General features: G+C 38.4%; 1 protein-coding gene across 2 annotated transcripts in view; it reads right to left on the reverse strand.

Annotated features, from left to right (window-relative positions):
* Positions 1–17,949, reverse strand: part of ATRN (attractin) — a 174,077-nt gene that overhangs the window by 53,974 nt on the left and 102,154 nt on the right. For both annotated transcript variants that reach the window (XM_081558874.1, XM_081558873.1), the window contains exons 19-24: positions 16,145–16,282; positions 12,987–13,080; positions 10,817–10,869; positions 5,794–5,888; positions 3,491–3,569; positions 1,733–1,890 (exon numbers count right to left, since the gene is read on the reverse strand). In XM_081558874.1, coding sequence (XP_081415000.1) covers positions 1,733–1,890; positions 3,491–3,569; positions 5,794–5,888; positions 10,817–10,869; positions 12,987–13,080; positions 16,145–16,282 — 617 coding nt within the window. The remainder of the gene's footprint in view (positions 1–1,732; positions 1,891–3,490; positions 3,570–5,793; positions 5,889–10,816; positions 10,870–12,986; positions 13,081–16,144; positions 16,283–17,949) is intronic.

Consider the following 17,949-nt stretch of genomic DNA (forward strand, 5'->3'; position numbering starts at 1 on the left):
CAAACTGAGTCCAGCAATGCATAAAGTAAAAAAATAATACATCTTGCAAGTCAGGTTTATTCCAGGAATGCAAATAACTTCCAGGGTCATGATTTATGCAAGAGGACAAATGGTAGTGCCATTCACTAGAACAAAGCACAGGGTTTGGGCTAAGATTACAAGAATGACTCCCTGAGTACAGGGAGCTTATGAGCGGCCAGGTAGAAATGTCTAGGCAGCAACCAAGAACACTTGACTGGTGTTCAAGTATAAGCAGGGCTGAAGACAGAGTACTGAGAATTACCAGTACAGAAGTAGTACAGTAAGTCTTACGCGTGGGATAAAGACAGAGGAGAACCATGACCTGAATCCCAGACAGCCCTAATTTTTTAGAAGATTCCTTAAAAAGACAGACCAGAGAATGAGGGAAAGGACCAGGAAGGCAAGAAGGATAGTAACTCAAATCATGTAATGAGAAGGAAAAGGGGACTAAAGAATTCAGTCACTGGGGCCTGACAGGCAACTTCAGGGTATGGTGAAGGAAGAAGTTGGACTGATGGGTGAATGGACACGAGGAAACAGAAACAGGGAGTGTGGTCAATGTTTACAAGAAGGCTAGCTGGAAAGGGAAGCAGACAATGTGACAGAACAAAGGAAAAAGTAGATTAGAGGATAAATCTATAGATCACCTAGATAGGAACAGAAAGGAGAGTGGTGAGTAAAATTACAATGCTGAGCCTGTCCTCCACCCTCCAGAAAGGAAAAGAGTGACTGACTGTTCTTTAGTTATAGTCTCAAGGCGTGAGCACACACCCACCAGAACTAGATTTCAAGCCCATCCCAACTGATCAGTGCAGACATGCTTCACTAGACAGTGCCACTGAAAGTTGGCAAGTATCCACAGCCCCAGTCCAGGGACCACACTTCCACAGCTAAAGGTAAACCAACTGTTCAAAGTTCACCCTTCCCAAATTCCACCTTTCCCCAAAAGGAAAGGGGTTAAAGCAGAAAGCACTAAGGCAAGGCCCCAAAGACACAATGGCAGATGGCTATAAAGAGCACAAATGGGGCCAGGAGTGCACTAGGCCCTTGGGAACAGAGAAAAGGAGCAGGCTGGTAGCAGCAGTGGCTGCAGCAGCCAACAAGAACCCTCAGACCTACCCTTTCAGGTCACAATACAAAGAATCTGACATGCAGATGCTACAGGAACAAGCCAGGACTCAAACCTGCATCTGTCTGACTACAGACCTAAACTCTTAAGGTGACCTAAAACACTGTCCCATACTGTGTTCCCATTACCCTCCATCCTATCCTCCTATCCTCCTTTAAACTCCAAGAGCATTTGGGGTTCTTTTCATATGGCACTTTCCACACTTCAGCTTTCACTGGTTATATTTGTTTGCTTCACTTATAGCCACCTTACTCATTCCAGAACTGAAGCTCTTTGTTTAGCTCTACAGGCTTTTAAGTGGCAAGTCCTCAATGAAGAAATGAATACAGTTGTAATTACCAAATCTGTTATACACCAACTTGCTTTCAAAAGTGCTTATAAATTTCCTTCATGAGTGATTTAAGCTAGCCCCACTACAATCTTCTTTATGGTCTGTGCTCAGCAATCCTTTATCACAGATATCACAAAGGCAAAGCAGCATTAATATTATACATCTCATTTACAGTAAGTTACATATTAGTGAATTTAAGTCTCCACTACAGAGATTTCACCATCTTTGTAAGAGGTAAAAGCACTTCTTACCTGAATTTTGATGGGCCAGGTGAAATTACTGACATAAACAAAGAAAGTGATATTTGGGTGGTTGCGAAAATCAAACTTCTCATTAGAGAAACTATCTTTGTACTCCTTAATGTTGGTTTTTGAAACAACAGGCATCTCTTCTCCAGCTTGGGTTCCAGCTGTTAGGAAGAACAGAATGAAATAAAGAGTTTTTTTTTTTTTTTTTTTTTGAGCAGAATCTGCCCTCACTAATGATAATAGTTAGAATTTATTAAACACTGTGTTCCAGAAATAGCACTTAACAACTCAATCTCATTTAATTCTAACAACTATTATCCTCCTCATTTACACATCAGAAAACTTAGGTTCAGGAAAATTAAGAAACTGATTCAGATCACACAGCTAGAAGAGTTTGGATTTGAAGCTGGGTAGGCTGGTACACAAGCCTGTACCCTCAACCCAAATGGTTTTACCAGGAACCCCTACAACTTCTCCCACAGAAACAGGCTGCAGTAACTTTGAAGCAATGGCATTCACTCTGCCCACAACACTTCACCTGTTTTGAATTTACCCCCTTAAACCTGTTTGGCAGTGCTCCAGATCCCCCATACAAGGGAAACAGATTCAGCCATCACTTCCTAACTAGCAGTGACCTTAAGTCTCAACACTAGCAGGGAGGAAGGAGTTTTAGGGGTCACTCAGTCCCTTCTGCTACCAACTACAACTGACTTTAAATCCCCCTGACCTGATACAAACTCATCTTATTTCCAAGCAGTCCTTTAACATTCAATATTGTCCCTCAGCCAGGAATTCTAGCGTTTATAAAGACTCATGAAACAGGCTTTTCCCATGGCTGGAGTCCGACTGTCATTGGAAATCAATCACATGCTCAGGGATGCTACCTTTCTCCAAACAGACTCTGACATGATAAACACAAAGTGATGTGCAAAGTAACGTTTTTATTTTGTTTCAGTCTAACTGGTCATATTTTGACCAAAAGACAGTCTTGTGACAGTAATAATGATGATGAAACATAACTACCATTTGATGAGAATTTACCACGTTTCTAGCACCACACTGAATACTTCCATTTATTATCTCATTTGATCCTCAGGATATTCTACATGGCTGGGTATTTTCATTATCCCATTTCATACCTGAGGAAACTGGCTCAGAAAGCATAGTTGAAGTAACAGGCAGAATTCAAACCCAGGTCCACTGAGCTACTTCTTAACTACTGTATCAGGGCCACCTTTTCTTTCTTTAGTAGATTTTCTGCTCAGCAGATCTTCTTTAGTAAATCATAGTAAGGTAAACAAGACAACAAAAGCTTTGCTCATAAAGCTTTATTTAATTCCCAAAGTACATTTTTCTCTGTACCCACTAAAATCACATTCTATTAAAAATGTTGCATTTTTCACTTCTGAAGCATGGATGATGATGGTAGAGCCAGAGCAGCAGCTGCAGCAATGGTATTAATGGTGTTAGCCAGGTGAGGTAGTGAGCACGTACTGGGCTTGATACCATGACAGGCACTGACAGGTATAGCTGAATTTAATCTACACAACTGCAGGAGATAAGTATTATTACTTTCTTTTTACGATGAAAAATCCTATGGGTCTAGAGATAGGTTTTAGATACTTGCTCAAGGTCTTCCAGCTAATAAGTAGCAAAGGGTTAAGGTTTCAAGTCCATCTGTCTGTCTCCACAGCCCCTTTTCTCAACTCTTTCTCAACCAATTATCTCCACTTGGAAGGTCTTCTCTAGGTGCGTCTTTACCTGAGAAGCTGGCAGCCCAGGTGATGTTGAGGTTGAAGTTTTTGGAGGCATTGATGAACATGTCCAAATCCCTGTTTTGCTGGTGAGATGTACAAATAATTAGAAAATTAATTACTGTAATAGTTTCTTGGTTTTAAAGTGGTAGTTAAATTTTACTACTCTCAACTTCCTTAATTACAAATAAAATTTTTAATGTCTTAAGAGAAACTCAAAGTTTAAAGGACAGTTAGCAAAATTTTTAACCTGAAGATAAGCATATACCCCAAACAAGTTTCATTTCCCTCCCATAAAAGCAGGAGATTTAATGCTTTATCAAATGCCAAACTCTATGAAAAAGTATCTTTTAAAAAAAGACCCTCACCAGAGCACAATGACCTACATCCTGTGACCTATATAAGGAGAATCGGTCTCTTAAGGATCCTTTGGGCAGCCTTTTCCAAATGTCTGGAGAGTAAAACACTTGATCAACTGTCGTTTATAAATCAAATCTATGTACTTCTGAACCCATAGATTAAACACAGTGTCAAGTTCTCCAAAATGGAAATGGTTTTTAAGAAACAGCACATGAAGCTGAAATAAACTAAATTTTAATTTTTCTTTTTTTAAATTTTAAAACTTTTGATTGTCTTCACCCATGATTAAGAACATTTTTCTCTCACTAAAAATATTATTTCAAGAGAAATGACAGAATATGCTTTATTATCTTTGAAAACTTTGTATACCACTTGGAGATACAGCAATTTGAAGAGCTAGTTTAATTTATTTTGACTCTTGGTTTTAATAACTGAAACAGGTATCTCTGAGGAATGCTCTGGGCCACCTGGAAAAAGAGCACCATCAGCTGTGCTAGGCAAATCATGATACTAATTTTTAGTTTTCCCTAAAACTTGGCTAATAAATCTCTTTCCTGGGGTCAAACAATTGTTGTTCCAAATGAGTCAGATGCTGTATTTTGTATTTTTGAATGCAATCTTGCTGAAATTCTTCACACTGAAAAATTTTAAAACGGGTTAGAAAATAAAGGTTTTAAAGAGCATTCTTTTGATGGTTTTTCAGCATAAAAATTACAACTATGAAAGCATTCCCAAACAGCTATTTCCAAAACATGATTTCCAAACCAGAAGTTCCTCTCATAAAGCAGTTACCTTCTGATTTATTGATAAAGCCTCACCATCCTCTTGAAGGGACAGCTCAAGTGTATATCTATTTATTTGGCCATGTTGCGGCAGGTAGGATCTTAGTTGCCTGACCAGGTAATTACTAGCAATTACTTCTTTCCACAGAAAGGATTAGTAAACTTGAAATTCTAGTGCTTTTGTAAAAAAACAAGACACATACACTGTATAACTCTGGAATATAAAAACAAATCTTACTTTCATTTAATTGTAAACATCCCATACTGGAGTTCATTTTTCTACTGATTTATTTATTTCTTAAATTTAGCCATGCTTGCTGATAACATTTGTTAGCAAAGGAATATACTTTGGCTCATTATCATATTGTTTTCCATGTATTGTTATATTTATCATATTTTTGTAATGGTAAATGGCTTTGTGTATATTGGTAATAAGCCTCCAAGGAAGTGCCTAAATAATTTATCAAGTTTAGTAAAATTTCATTATGTACCAGAGTAGGTATTAAATGACTTTACATCTCATTGAAGAAATCATATAGGTGTGTGTTCATGTTCTAGACACTTCACTTTTAAATGTCACACTGTGTTGGCTCCCTTTTACTTCTAGGTAACACCTTATGGCATGCTGGTGTTCACCATTAACAATAGACATAAAAATATATTTTAAACAGTTACTTAGCAGTAATTTCAATAATTTCTGGCTGACTTCTTATGGGGCAACTAAGCCTTCACTGTTTTAACCTCCTAATGAGGCTAAGAACTCATTCTAGGAGCTTAAGTGTTACCTCTGCCTGCATCACTGGTATTAATTTCTATTTTAAAGCAGTAAAACTGGGTTCTGCCACTGCCCCACTAACAAGGAAGTTCCCCTTGCAGTCTCCTCTCCTTTCCTGTATGGGGCTGTGATGGGCTGATGGACAAACCAAGTACGTGTGGAGTCAATTTCAGTCTTTGTATCAGACCATGGTAAATCTTAACAAAACCATTCTTACCTTTTAAATAGAAAGGAGATAACATGCAGAGTCTAACATTTCTTTTCTGTACCTCTAAACATTATCCTGTGGACTCCACTCTGAAGACCACTGCTAAGGCAGCGCTTCTATCCATAATGACCGAGGAAAAGATCCACACAAATTCAAAACAAAGTAAGAAGATTTTTATGTCTTACTTCATCAGGTGTTGCCACAAAATTGATGGCTGTGTAATAGCGGTCATCTTCCTGGGATAGGCTAAAGGTGAACTGATAGTCAATAAGAAGAGTATCTATGGAAAGAAAGAAACATGTATTTAAAAACTGAAACAAAACACAGTATGTCTCTAGAGATACAGATCGATTTTCTCATAAATATTCAATAGTCAGGAAAGTACTTTTAGCAAAGTTGTGAGCAATAATATTTTGTTTGAGTTAACCCACCAAAACTTCCTTGCATCATGACCGTGGTTGAGATTTTAGGCTCCCACCAAACTCACCTACAAATATTGATTGATTGTCTATTCATGTTTAAAGATACAAAGATATAAATTAATGGTATAAAAGAAACCAAAACTCCATGCAAAAATGGTTGACTCCAGGTCCAGGGCAAGGAATACCTGTCTCAGTTAACTTATTCTAGAAAGCAAGGAAGCATTCAAAGACTAATGTAGCAAAAGAACAGAGCTTGAAAACGAGCCTACTGGCTAAACATGGTATAATTTAATTCTAAAAAGTATTGCACAATTCAACAACTTGATTTGAAAATGGGCAAAAGCCTTGAATAGATGTTTCTCCAAAGGTTCCTCAAAAAATTGAAAACAGAATTATCAAACGATCCAGCAATTCCACTTCTGAGTACATACCAAAAAAAACAGAAAGGAGGATGCTGAAGGGCTATTTGTACAACCATGTTCATAGCAGTCAAAGAAATTATAGCCCAGTAGTGGAAGCAATCCAAATGTCCATCGACAGATACATGGATAAACAAAATGTGGTATATACAATGGAATATCACTCTCAGTCTCAAAGAGAAAGGAAATTCTGACACATGCAACAACATGAATGAATCTTGAGGACATTATGCCAAATGAGATAAAATAAATAAATAAACAAGAAGACAAATACTGTATAATTCCACTTATATGAGGTACCCAGGTACCAAATTCACAGAGACAGGAAGTAAAATGGTGATTGCTAGTGGGTAAGGGAAGATGGGAATGGGGAGTTGTTTACAAGTTTATTTTTCACTACTCAAAAGATGCCCAAATGATTTTCCAAAGTGGAAAACCATTTTATATTCTCACAAAAACTTTATAAGTGTTTCAATTTCTCCACATCACTGCTATTGGCTTTTATTTTTCAAGACAGAAATATATTAAATGTACTAGATTACAAAAAATTAATTGATGTGGTTTCAGGTTCCACACTATAAACTAACCTCTAAGAAATGATCGGCTGCCTGGTTTTGGTACAGTATCAAAGGATAACATCCATCAGTTCAATTCAGTTCAGTCCAGTCGCTCAGCTGTGTCCAACTCTGTGATCCCATGGACTGCAGCATGCCAGGCCTCCCTGTCCATCACCAACTCCTGGAGTTTACTCAAACTCGTGTCCATTGAGTCAGTGATGCCATCCAACAATCTCATCCTCTGTCGCCCCCTTCTCCTCCTGCTTTCAATCTTTCCCAGGATCAAGGTCTTTTCCAATGAGTCGGCTGTTTGCATCAGGTGGCCAAAGTACTGGAGCTTCAATTTCAGCATCAGTTCTTCGAATGAGTATTCAGGGTTGATTTCCTTTAAGATTGACTGGTTTGATCTCCTTGCTGTCCAAGGGACTCTCAAGAACCTTCTCCAGCACCACAGTTCGAAAACATCAATTCTTTGGCACTCTGCCTTCTTTATTGTCCAGTTCTCACATCTGTACATGACTACTTGAAAGACCATAGCCTTGACTATACAAATCTTTGCCAGCAAAGTGATGTCTTTGCTTTTTAACACACTGTCTAGGTTTGTTGCAGCTTTCCTGCCAAGAAGAAAGCATCGTCTAATTTCATGGCTGCAGTCGCCATCTACTAGCCCAGGAAGAGGAAATTTGTCATTGTTTCCATTCTTTCCCCATCTGTTTGCCATGAAGTGATGGGACCTCATGTCATGATCTTAGTTTTTTTTTAACATTGAGTTTTAAGCTGGCCTTTTCACTCTCCTCTTGCACTCTCATCAAGAGGTTCTTAAGTTCCTCTTCACTTTCTGCCATTAAAGTGGTATTATCTGCATATCTAAGGTTGTTGACATTTCTCCTGGCAATCTTGATTCCAGCTTGTGATTTATCCAGCCCTGCCTTTCCTATGATGTGCTCTGCATATAAGTTACATAAGCAGATGACAGTAAACAGCCTTGTCATACTCCTTTCTCAATTCTGAACCAGTCAGTTGTTTCATATGAGGTTCTAACTGTTGTTTCTTGAGCCACATACAGGTTTCTCAGGAGACAGTATTCCCATCTCTTTATAAGAGTTTTCCAGTTTGTAATGATTCACGCTGTCAAAGGCTTTAGTGTAGTCAATGAAACAGACGTAGGTGTTTTTCTGGAATTCCCTTGCTTTCTCGATGATCCAGCGAATGCTGGCAATTTGATCTCTGGTTCCTCCGTTTTCTAAACCCAGCTTGAATATCAGGAAGTTCTCAGTTCATGTAATGCTGAATCCTAGCTTGAAGAGTTCTGAGCATAATCTTACTAGCATTCAAAATGAGTGCAATTGTCCAGTAGTTCGAACATTCTTTAGTACTGCCCTTCTTGGGAATTGGAATGAAGATTCACCTCTTCCAGTCGTGTGGCCACTGCTGGGTTTTCCAAATTTGCTGACATATTGAGTGCAACACCTTTACAGCATCATCTTTTAAGATTTTAAATAGCTCTACTGGAATTCCATCACCTCCAGTAGCTTTATTGGCATCAGTGCTTCCTAAGGTCCAGCTGACTTCACACTCCAGAAAGTCTGGCTCTGGGTGAGCGACCACACCTTCTGGGTCATTAAGATCTTTTTTGTACAGTTCTTCTGTGTATTCTTGCCATCTCTTCTTGATCTCGTCTGCTTCTATTAGATCTTTACCATTTCTGTCCTTTACTGTGCCTGTCTTTGGATGAAACGTCCCTTTGATTTCTTGAAGAGATCTCTAGTCTTCCCTTTCTGCTGTTTTCCTCTATTCCTTTTCATTGTCATTGAAGAAGGCCTTCTTGTTTTTCCTTGCTATTCTCTGGAACTCTGCATTTAGTTTGGTGTACCTTTCCCTTTCTCCCTTTCCTTCCTCAGCTATTCGTAAAGCATCCTCAGACAACCACTTTGCCTTCTTGCATTTGTTTTCTTTGGGATGTTTTATTTGCTGCCTCCTGTATAATATTTTGAACCTCTGTCCATACCTTTTCAGGTACTCGGTTTACTAGATTTAATCCCTTGAATCTATTCCTCACCTTCACTGTATATTCATAGGGGATCTGATTTAAGTTGTACCTGACTAGCCTGGTGGTTTTCCCCACTTTCTTTAGTTTAAGCCTGAATTTTGCTGTAAGGAGCTGACGATCTGAGCCACAGTCAGCTCCAGGTCTTGTTTTTGCTGACTGTATACAGCTTCTCCATCTTCGGCTACAAATAATGTAATCAATCTGTACTGACCATTTGGTGATGTCCATGTGTAAAGTCGTCTCATTTGTTGAAAACAGGTGTTTGATATGACCAGTGTGTTCTCTTGGCAGAATTCTGTTAGCCTTTGTCCTGCTTCACTTCGTACTCCAAAGCCAAACTTGCCTGTTATTCCAGGTATCTCTTGACTTCCTACTTTTGCACTCCAATCTCCTATGATGAATAGGACACCTGGTTAAGACTCTGCAATCCAATGCAGGTGGCATGGGTTCGAGCCCTCATCCTGCATGACGAATGGTGCATCAGAAACAACAACAAAAAACCACTCCATCCTTTTCAACTATATGTGGTGGGGCCAGGTTGTGTGTGTGTGTGTGTGTGTGTGTGTGTGTGTGTGTGTGCGTGCATACTTTAACCAAAGAGACATAGCACAACAGACTGAATGCAGAAGCAGATATAAGAATCCAGTTTACTTCTATTAAGCTGCGGTATTGGCTTTTGATTTCAATAATACTAGGGGTATATCTCACTGTGGTTTTAGCACACATATCCCAAAAGTCTAATAATGTTACCCATTTTTTCATGTGCTTATTGGCAATTCATTTATCTTCTTTGGTGAAATGTCTTTTCAAATCTTTGCCCGTTTTTAACTGACACCGTCCCGTTATTCAGTTGTAGGAGTTCTTTATATATTTTGAACAAAGAATTCTTAATCAAAGATGTGCTTTGTAAACATTTTTCTTAGTCTGTAGCTTGTTTTTAGTTGTTTATTTTTTTAATGGTATTTCTTAAAACACAGGTTTTAAATTTTTATAAGTCCCAAATAAAAATTTTTTTCTTTTATGAATTATGATTATGGAATCATACTGAAAAAGTCTTTCCCATATGCAAGGTCATGAAGTTTTTCTCTTGTTTTTTCTAGAAAAAACACATTTATTAAGTTCTAGGTGGACGTGAATTTTGAAGGGATGCTATTTAAACCCAGATGGTATGGGTATATGATCATAGTAGAATATGAAAACATTAGCTCATTTTTCTCTGGTTCCATAATCTGGCCTAGTATATAGATTCTCATATAGGAAGAAAATGCATTTACCCACAAGGATCTGGTTTACTGTGCATCATTAGTCATTACACATTTTATTTTACATATTAATTCCTAAAGAGGTGGTTAACACAAATCAGTTTCAGAGAATGATAACTTCAACTATATTTTTAGAATTCTGTTTTTGATCAATCCTAAAATATGAAATATGATGACCCCAAGTAGATAATGGCAAATGAAATAAGGTTTCAAGAGAATACAAATAAGGAAAGCCAGAGATGTTTATCTCTGTACTCTTCCCTGATAACTGCTATAGACATATTAATATAAACCACAACCAGACTTAAAACAACTTAAAATAGTGTTCACATGTGAATTAAATTTAGTAGAATATGACACATCAAATTAAGAGCCACTTCCATAGGTGGTTACTATATTCCTATAGCACTTAGCATTCTCAAACCATATTAAAGAAAATAATGAAGTTTTATTGAATTACTTTCCTTCTAGACAAAGAAGAACAGCAAAAACACTTACAATAACACGTTCCTTTGAGAGGGTTTCCCTGGTATCGATTTTCTACCTCACACCTAGGGGAAACAATGAAGATTATTTTCTATTGTTATCTACATTCAATAGTGAATCTACATTCACTTTAAAATCAAGCAGGTCCTTTTATATAAACTATACTTTTTGAGTCAGTGTAATTACATTCTTCACTGTTGCTGAAATCAGATGGACTAACAAGAGTCTGCATTCATTTTCAATGTTGACTGTCCAGTAGTTCACACCACCAACGACCAATAAACATTTGCCAAAGCATATAAGATAAACTCAAATAAAATAAAATTTAGATCCAATTTTCTTTTCATGAAAACATATTTTCACTTTTGTATAAACAAATATTCTTCTAAAAGTGCAGTTAAAGCATTTTTCAAATCGATTTACCTGCGGTTAGTTGCTAATAAAGTCATAAGTTTTTATCCATCTTGGAATGTGTATGTGTGGTAAGACTGTGACAAAGGCAAACTGTTTAGATGAGACTATGCCAAAAGATGTAAATAGTGGCTGAGTGAAAGAAAAGCTGTCTTACATATGTTTTTCTCCTAGGGTCACCTAGCTCTCAGTTTCTATTACTGCAATAAAATCAGAGTTGTTATTGAAAAATAAATAAATAAAAATATTTTTTTTCATATATTCATTTCTCACACTTCCTATTCTCCATAGATAAATTGAACCTGTTCTTTAAACACAAGTGAGAGAAGGCCAAACACCAAGGATCACTTAAAAAAAAAAAACAACAACCAAAACTAAAAACTCTTGGATATGGTTCACCAGTCTGGAGAAAAAGAGTTCTAGTCAAAAAGAATTATTAATTTCCCCATAAATATCATCCATGAACATCAGTAAAACCCAAGCTCCCACTTAACAAACTGATTCAGGAAGGCACAATAGCTAGGAACCATGATGAAAGGAGGGGAAAGCTTGAGTCAAGCACTTTTCCCAAATAAATAATTCAAGGATGTTTTATGTCTTTTTATCTAGTATTACTAGCACTTGTTTATATCTAAAATTTCCTAAAGAGAAAGTCTTTCACTGAACCTACACCTCATTTCTTCATTGTCTACCATTAACAGAAGGCAGGGGTGATTAAATTTGCTCTATTACGTTTTTGTGTTTAAAGGAACCTAGATTTAAAAACTAAATTTAATCTCTGATTAGACTCTTCATGTATTGGCTTCAGAGCAGCATAAAAACAGGAAACCTATATATTATTATAAAATATAGACAGAGCAATTTCCTCCTGAATGCCACTATCAAAGTCTCAATCATTAGTGACGTTACAAGCATTGTTTAAGAAAAAATTTACCAGTGACTATCTGCTTATATCAGGTCAATGTTTTGATACTACTAAACATTTCTCTCAAGTCTCTGCTTGAGAGAATAAGTGAAACTAGAACTTGTTTCATGAGGTTTTCTCCCTCATGAGGTAGAGAGAAACTGAGGAACAATCTCTCATTTCAACTCACCAGGACACTAAAAACAATTATCACTAGCCTCACTATTGATAGATGGGGGAAACGGAGCTTAACGCAGGTAAGTGATTTTCTTCTACAGCACCCTACTCAGTTGGAGGCACAGCCAGGGCTTAATCTCCAAATCTGCCTGATGCTATTTGCACCTTCGTGGATGGGGACCCCAAACTCTTCCCTGGATGATGTTTGATATACATCACTAAGGAAAATGCTAGAACAGGGAGGGATGTGTTAAAAGCAAGAGGAACTCTCTACAATTAGACAACCAAAATGCTAAATAAGATCTTGTCCTGGAATACCAGTTCTTCCAACTCTATCTTTTAAGAAAATCTCCCAACATGACAAAAATAGAGCCTTTACTGAAAAGACTAATCCAAATTAGCAACCCAGGAATTGTCAGTGTCACTCAAACATAAAAATGTGATTTAAAGAGCCATTAAGGAATTACTGCTATAATGACAACCTCCTCAGTATGGAGGGTGACTAAATCAGACCTATCTGAAGCAGAAAGGGGAAAATTTCAAATCAATCGACTTGAGGATTCCTCAGAGCCCATGGCAACAAGGCCCAGGGAAGAGGGTGGCTCTTGGGGTTCAGGCAGTTTCACAGCCCCTTCACACTCCCTGGTGAGGTGTGGATGGTGCCAGGAGTCCCAGGAGTGTGGTACTTACAGCTGACATTCATCCCCCTTGACACCCTTGGTGGTGCAGAAGCACTTGCCCGTGTTGGTATTGCATAGTGACGCATGTCCATTGCACCTGCATGCTGGGGAGAAGGAAAAGGAAAGGGGGTGGTCACAATTGGCTTAAAAGATAACCACTATCAGACTTTCCCCAAAACAAGTAATTCTGTCTGAATTGGATTCAACTGGAAAGATAGGTAAAATAAAAGCATTCATTTAATAGGTAAAATTCTTTTTTTTCAAGCTGGTGATTTATCTCAAATAATGTCAAAGCCAACATTAAGGGAGTCAAAGTCACCAGTCAGGATGAAAGAGAACATCAAGTGTCCACTGCCATTTGAGGCTGTCCCTCTTTGGGATGTAACAGACTCTGTTACGATTCTATCACGATTCTTTCATCTACTCAATAAACATTTCTGAAGCATCTTCAGTGTGGGCACACAGACACAATCTCTGTCCCCACAGAGACCTCAGAGCAATGACTGCTGCCCGCAGGGAGGGTTGGTCTGGCTAGGCTCTGCCAATGGCCACATTTCAAATCGTACCAGGGCTCAGAGCTGAGGGAGGATTCCAATGGCAGGTCATGTTTCAGAGGCCCTCCAGGATTCAGCACCCTTGCCTGCCTTCTTCTTAGCCTTCAGAGCAAACGACTCTTGTCATCTCCCTCCTCTAGCCACCAATACATGTCCACCTTTCATCCAACATCTGTGTGTGACCTATGACAAACTTTTTACTCCAGCTGAAATAAATGATCTTTTTCCTCAATACCTTTTCACTCGACAACCTGTTTTTCTGTGAATAAATGAGAAGTATTAGGCTAGAGATAGGTGTACTTAATAAATCCCATGGAGAATGAATATCACCCAAAGAAACCTATGAATAGAATAGTGCAGTGGTAAAGAAAATTTACGCTGCAGTGAGAAACACAAGGGTTCAACTCTGGGTTCTGCTGAGGATGGAGAGAGGTGCAATATATTAACAAAAGCAAAGGCCTATAGTCAATCTGCCCAGGTTTGAATTCAGGCCCCTCCATTTAGCTCCCTTTCTAAGCTGGCTTCCTCGTTCATGTGAAGGAGGTAATAATAATGCCTATCCTGTAGGATTTTGGGGAGGATTAAATGAGATAATACATGAATGAAATACAGTAAGCATTCAAAAAATCATCGCTGTTATCTAAAGATTAAGGACTATACAGTTCTAAGAAGAAAACATTAGAGACTTGGTGCCAATCATAGTATTTTTAAATTATGCTTTCTATTATAGATTGTGACTGAAAAATAAAGCTAGCTCTAAGTCCTGGAAACGGCTTCCTAGGTGGCTCAGTGGTAAAGAATCCACCTGCCAATGCAGGAGACACAGGTTCAATCCCTGGGTCAGGAAGTTACCTTGGAGAAGGAAATGGCAACCCACTCCAGTATTCTTGCCTGGGAAATTCCATGGACAGAAGAGCCTAGCTTAGTAGGCTACACGATCCATAGGGTTGCAAATAGTTGGACATGTCTTAGCAACTAAACAACAGTAAGTTCAGGACAACTGTACTCAAGCCCTACAATTGCCACAGAGGAGAATGTAACTTTTTAAGATAGCAGTTGAACATAACAGGAATGACGGCACCCTCATCATAGTGGTACAACCACACCCAGTAGCTAGTCACATTTCCTGAATTGGTTCTCAGCATGGCCAAATCTCACAGAGCTTGGTTAGGCTACTCTATCTACTCCCTTGGTTAGGCTACTCTATCTTGGGGATAATAAAAGCACATTGTCTCAGGGGGCTGCCAGCACAATGCCTTGCATCAATATATACCAATCATTCAATAATGTCAGGTACTCTTGATTACTATTTAATGGATGAAATCTATTCACAAGAATAAAAAAGTATTTTTACTTAATACCTTTTAATCTGAGCTTTACATAAGAACAGTAAGAAAGGACATCTGAAGAGTAATAATGATTGTTCACATCTCCTTGTCATGTCCTGCTGACTGCTTTCATTTCACCAACCACCCTATTATCCCCATTTTACAGATGAGGAAAATGAATCCCAGAGAGGTTCCACTAGGACACTAGCTCTCTTCTGACTGCTCTGCAATCAGATTTTCAAGGGCTATGCTAAGCAGTTTGGAGGTGGGACTTGGGGAGTAGTTAGAGATTTTCCTTTCTTACTTATTTTTTTCCTGATACCTGATGGATCTTTCCACTGAAAACTAGAACAAACTGAAAAGTAGTTTATTGGTATCACTTGTCATTTTAAAAAATATACTTTGTGTGCTAACAATAAGTGTCCTTTTGTTTACAGGAATCTGACATGTATGGGGAAACACGGGGCTACTTAAATTTTTAAAAATACTGGAAGTATTGAGGAGTCTAGCTCCTGGTTAAAAACCTACATGTGACTTTCGAGGCCCAACCATAGGCAAAGATAAAGGTTTTCTCTGGTGGGCCTTACAGGGAAAGCTGCCTTCCTCACACCAGCCTGGGTGGAACTCTCTAGTGGAGTTGAGTCAAGGGCTCAGGCTCCCTGGCCAGCCACTCTCTATCACATATTTGCATTCCCAGCTCAGGTGCCTTCACTCCTAGGTCTCTGTATCTGAGGCCTCAGGCAGAGGTCTTCTTCAGGCATCTCTGCTAAGCTTCCACATGGAGGAGGAGGGGAACCTCAAAGAGGCTTTACCCACTCTCCATCCCAGGTATTTCTCCACTCCTACTAGCCTTTCCCCCCACCATCTCTCCACTCCAGGGTCCATAAGAAGCTTTCGCTGGATCTTTAGTTCAGGGCCCCCTCAATGGCATGTTGACCCCCAAGCCTACGCTAATTCACTTGATGCTCAAATAGCGCACCATTCCAAGAAGGAAAGTAGAACAAGGAGAGTCAGTGCTCTTTCAGTGTAAGCCTTTTGCTTCCATCATCACAGTAACTGATTAAAGGCTTTAACTCCTTCATTTTTGACTAGATTCTTTAATATCTACTTTGACACTAGGCAGCTCTGCTCTCTCTCTTCCAGTTCAGCTGACCTCCTGACAAGTGTAACTTAAGAAACGCATTATCTGAAACCAAGTGGCTTTCTTCCTCCAAGCTAATCAAGAAAAACAGACACATGATGTGCCACCTGGTTTGCAATCAGTGACCCTGAAAAAATTGACTTACGTTGACATTTTCCCCCGTTGGTTGGATCGCCATAGAAGCCAGATATGCAGGTCTCACAGTGCTTGCCCGTGGTCAGGTTCTCACACTTCTCACAGATACTCTGATTAATGCATTTGCTGTGGCCATTGCACTGGCAAGCTAAAAGAAAGAATTTTAAGGGGCTTGTCCTATGGTAGAGCTGGGTGGAATACATTCCACAAGATTTATTTGCAACCATCTATGTTCCTTATTGCCTCTAAATAATCATCAAAACTACCAAAAATTAGTTTGAGAAATAAGATCAAAACATCAAAAAAGAGTGAGTTCAGGAAAATCAGAAATATACTACAGCAAGGTAAAAAGTCCATAGGCATTAAAAAAAGTTTTTGTTGTTATTCACCTTAAAAATAATACATGCTCATGATAGTAAATTTGAAAAATACAAGGAATTAGAAAAAAATTACATACAATTCCACCACCCAGAGATCACTGTCCATTTTTGGAATCTTTCCTTCCAGTATTTTTTTCTATACAGTTTCACACAGTTGTGTTTATATTAATATTCAATTTTGATTTTTTAAAATGTAGATCACAATTATTTTACATTATTTCATCTAATATAAACAAAACTTAAAATGGTAGAATGACTTTTATGAAGCCAAATAGCTATTTAACCATTTCCTTACATTCTGATAGTTTGCTTTCAACTTTTCATTTTAGCAAAATAACCATAAGTAAACATTTTTATAAGTGGAATTACTGATTCTTGATGCATACAGGGCTTCACAACTAGAAAGAAATATGATGCATGGACCTCTCAGGGCTGCTCAGGACAACTGTGCACTGCAGAGTTCAGGTGGGGCCACTCATGTAGTGCACAGTCTGTAAGCAGACCTGTCTTTTCTTCTCTTCAACTCTATTGAGATATAACTGACATGGAATATTGCATAAATCTCATGTGCACATTTAAAGTATACAATGTGTTGATTTGATAAAAACACTGAACAAATGCTTCTCTCTCTCTTCCCCTTCAAATTTCACTGAAAGTATAGAAGAAATGTAAAAGCAAGGGTTTGGGATAAGAGGAAAAAGTGCTATGAGAAGTAGAGAGGGATACTTCTGAAGCACTGAATTTCTAGAAGTATTCAGAATACCCCAAGGGGGGAGGCACTTGGCACAACCATGAACATGCCAAACACATCCAGACACTTAGTCTGATGCTCCTTCTTCCCTTCACTGAGGGAGGAATACAGACCATTCATCAACAGCCAGGGCAGACCAGAGTTGGAGAGTCCTGGTACTAGCTAGCCAGCCTTTCCCTTAGGACATCACACCACACCTTCACAAAAGCTCAGTATACCCAGTACTCATAAGCCTAGACATTGAGTTAAAGATACAAATCAAGCTTGAGGAATCACTAGTCTGAGAAAATTACCAAGCTAAAGGCATCACCAAGATCAACACGTGGAACAACTAACTCTGAAGGAAGGATTAGTGCAAGAAATTTAAGAGAATGAAAAATATTAACTTTAGTAAATTCAGGGAGGCTTGAGGGATCACTGTATTCATAAAATAAGAAAGCAAGCTCTGAAAAAACTTCACAATATTTAGAAACTTTGCAAAAAGAAAAGGATAAAATAAAATCAGACACAAAACAAAAACCATTCAAAAGGTTAAATAGGAAAACACATATAGCTAAAAGCTGCCTGCAAGATAATAATACGAACAGCTGTATGCCCCAAATTTGACCACTTAGATGAAATAGAAAAATTCCTATAAAATACAGGCTACCCAAACTGAGTGAAGCAGAAACAGAAATCTGCCTG

This window comes from Giraffa tippelskirchi, chromosome 13, assembly GCF_054371585.1.
Source record: "Giraffa tippelskirchi isolate mGirTip1 chromosome 13, T2T-mGirTip1v1.2.pri, whole genome shotgun sequence".
Taxonomy (NCBI): Eukaryota; Metazoa; Chordata; class Mammalia; order Artiodactyla; family Giraffidae; genus Giraffa; species Giraffa tippelskirchi.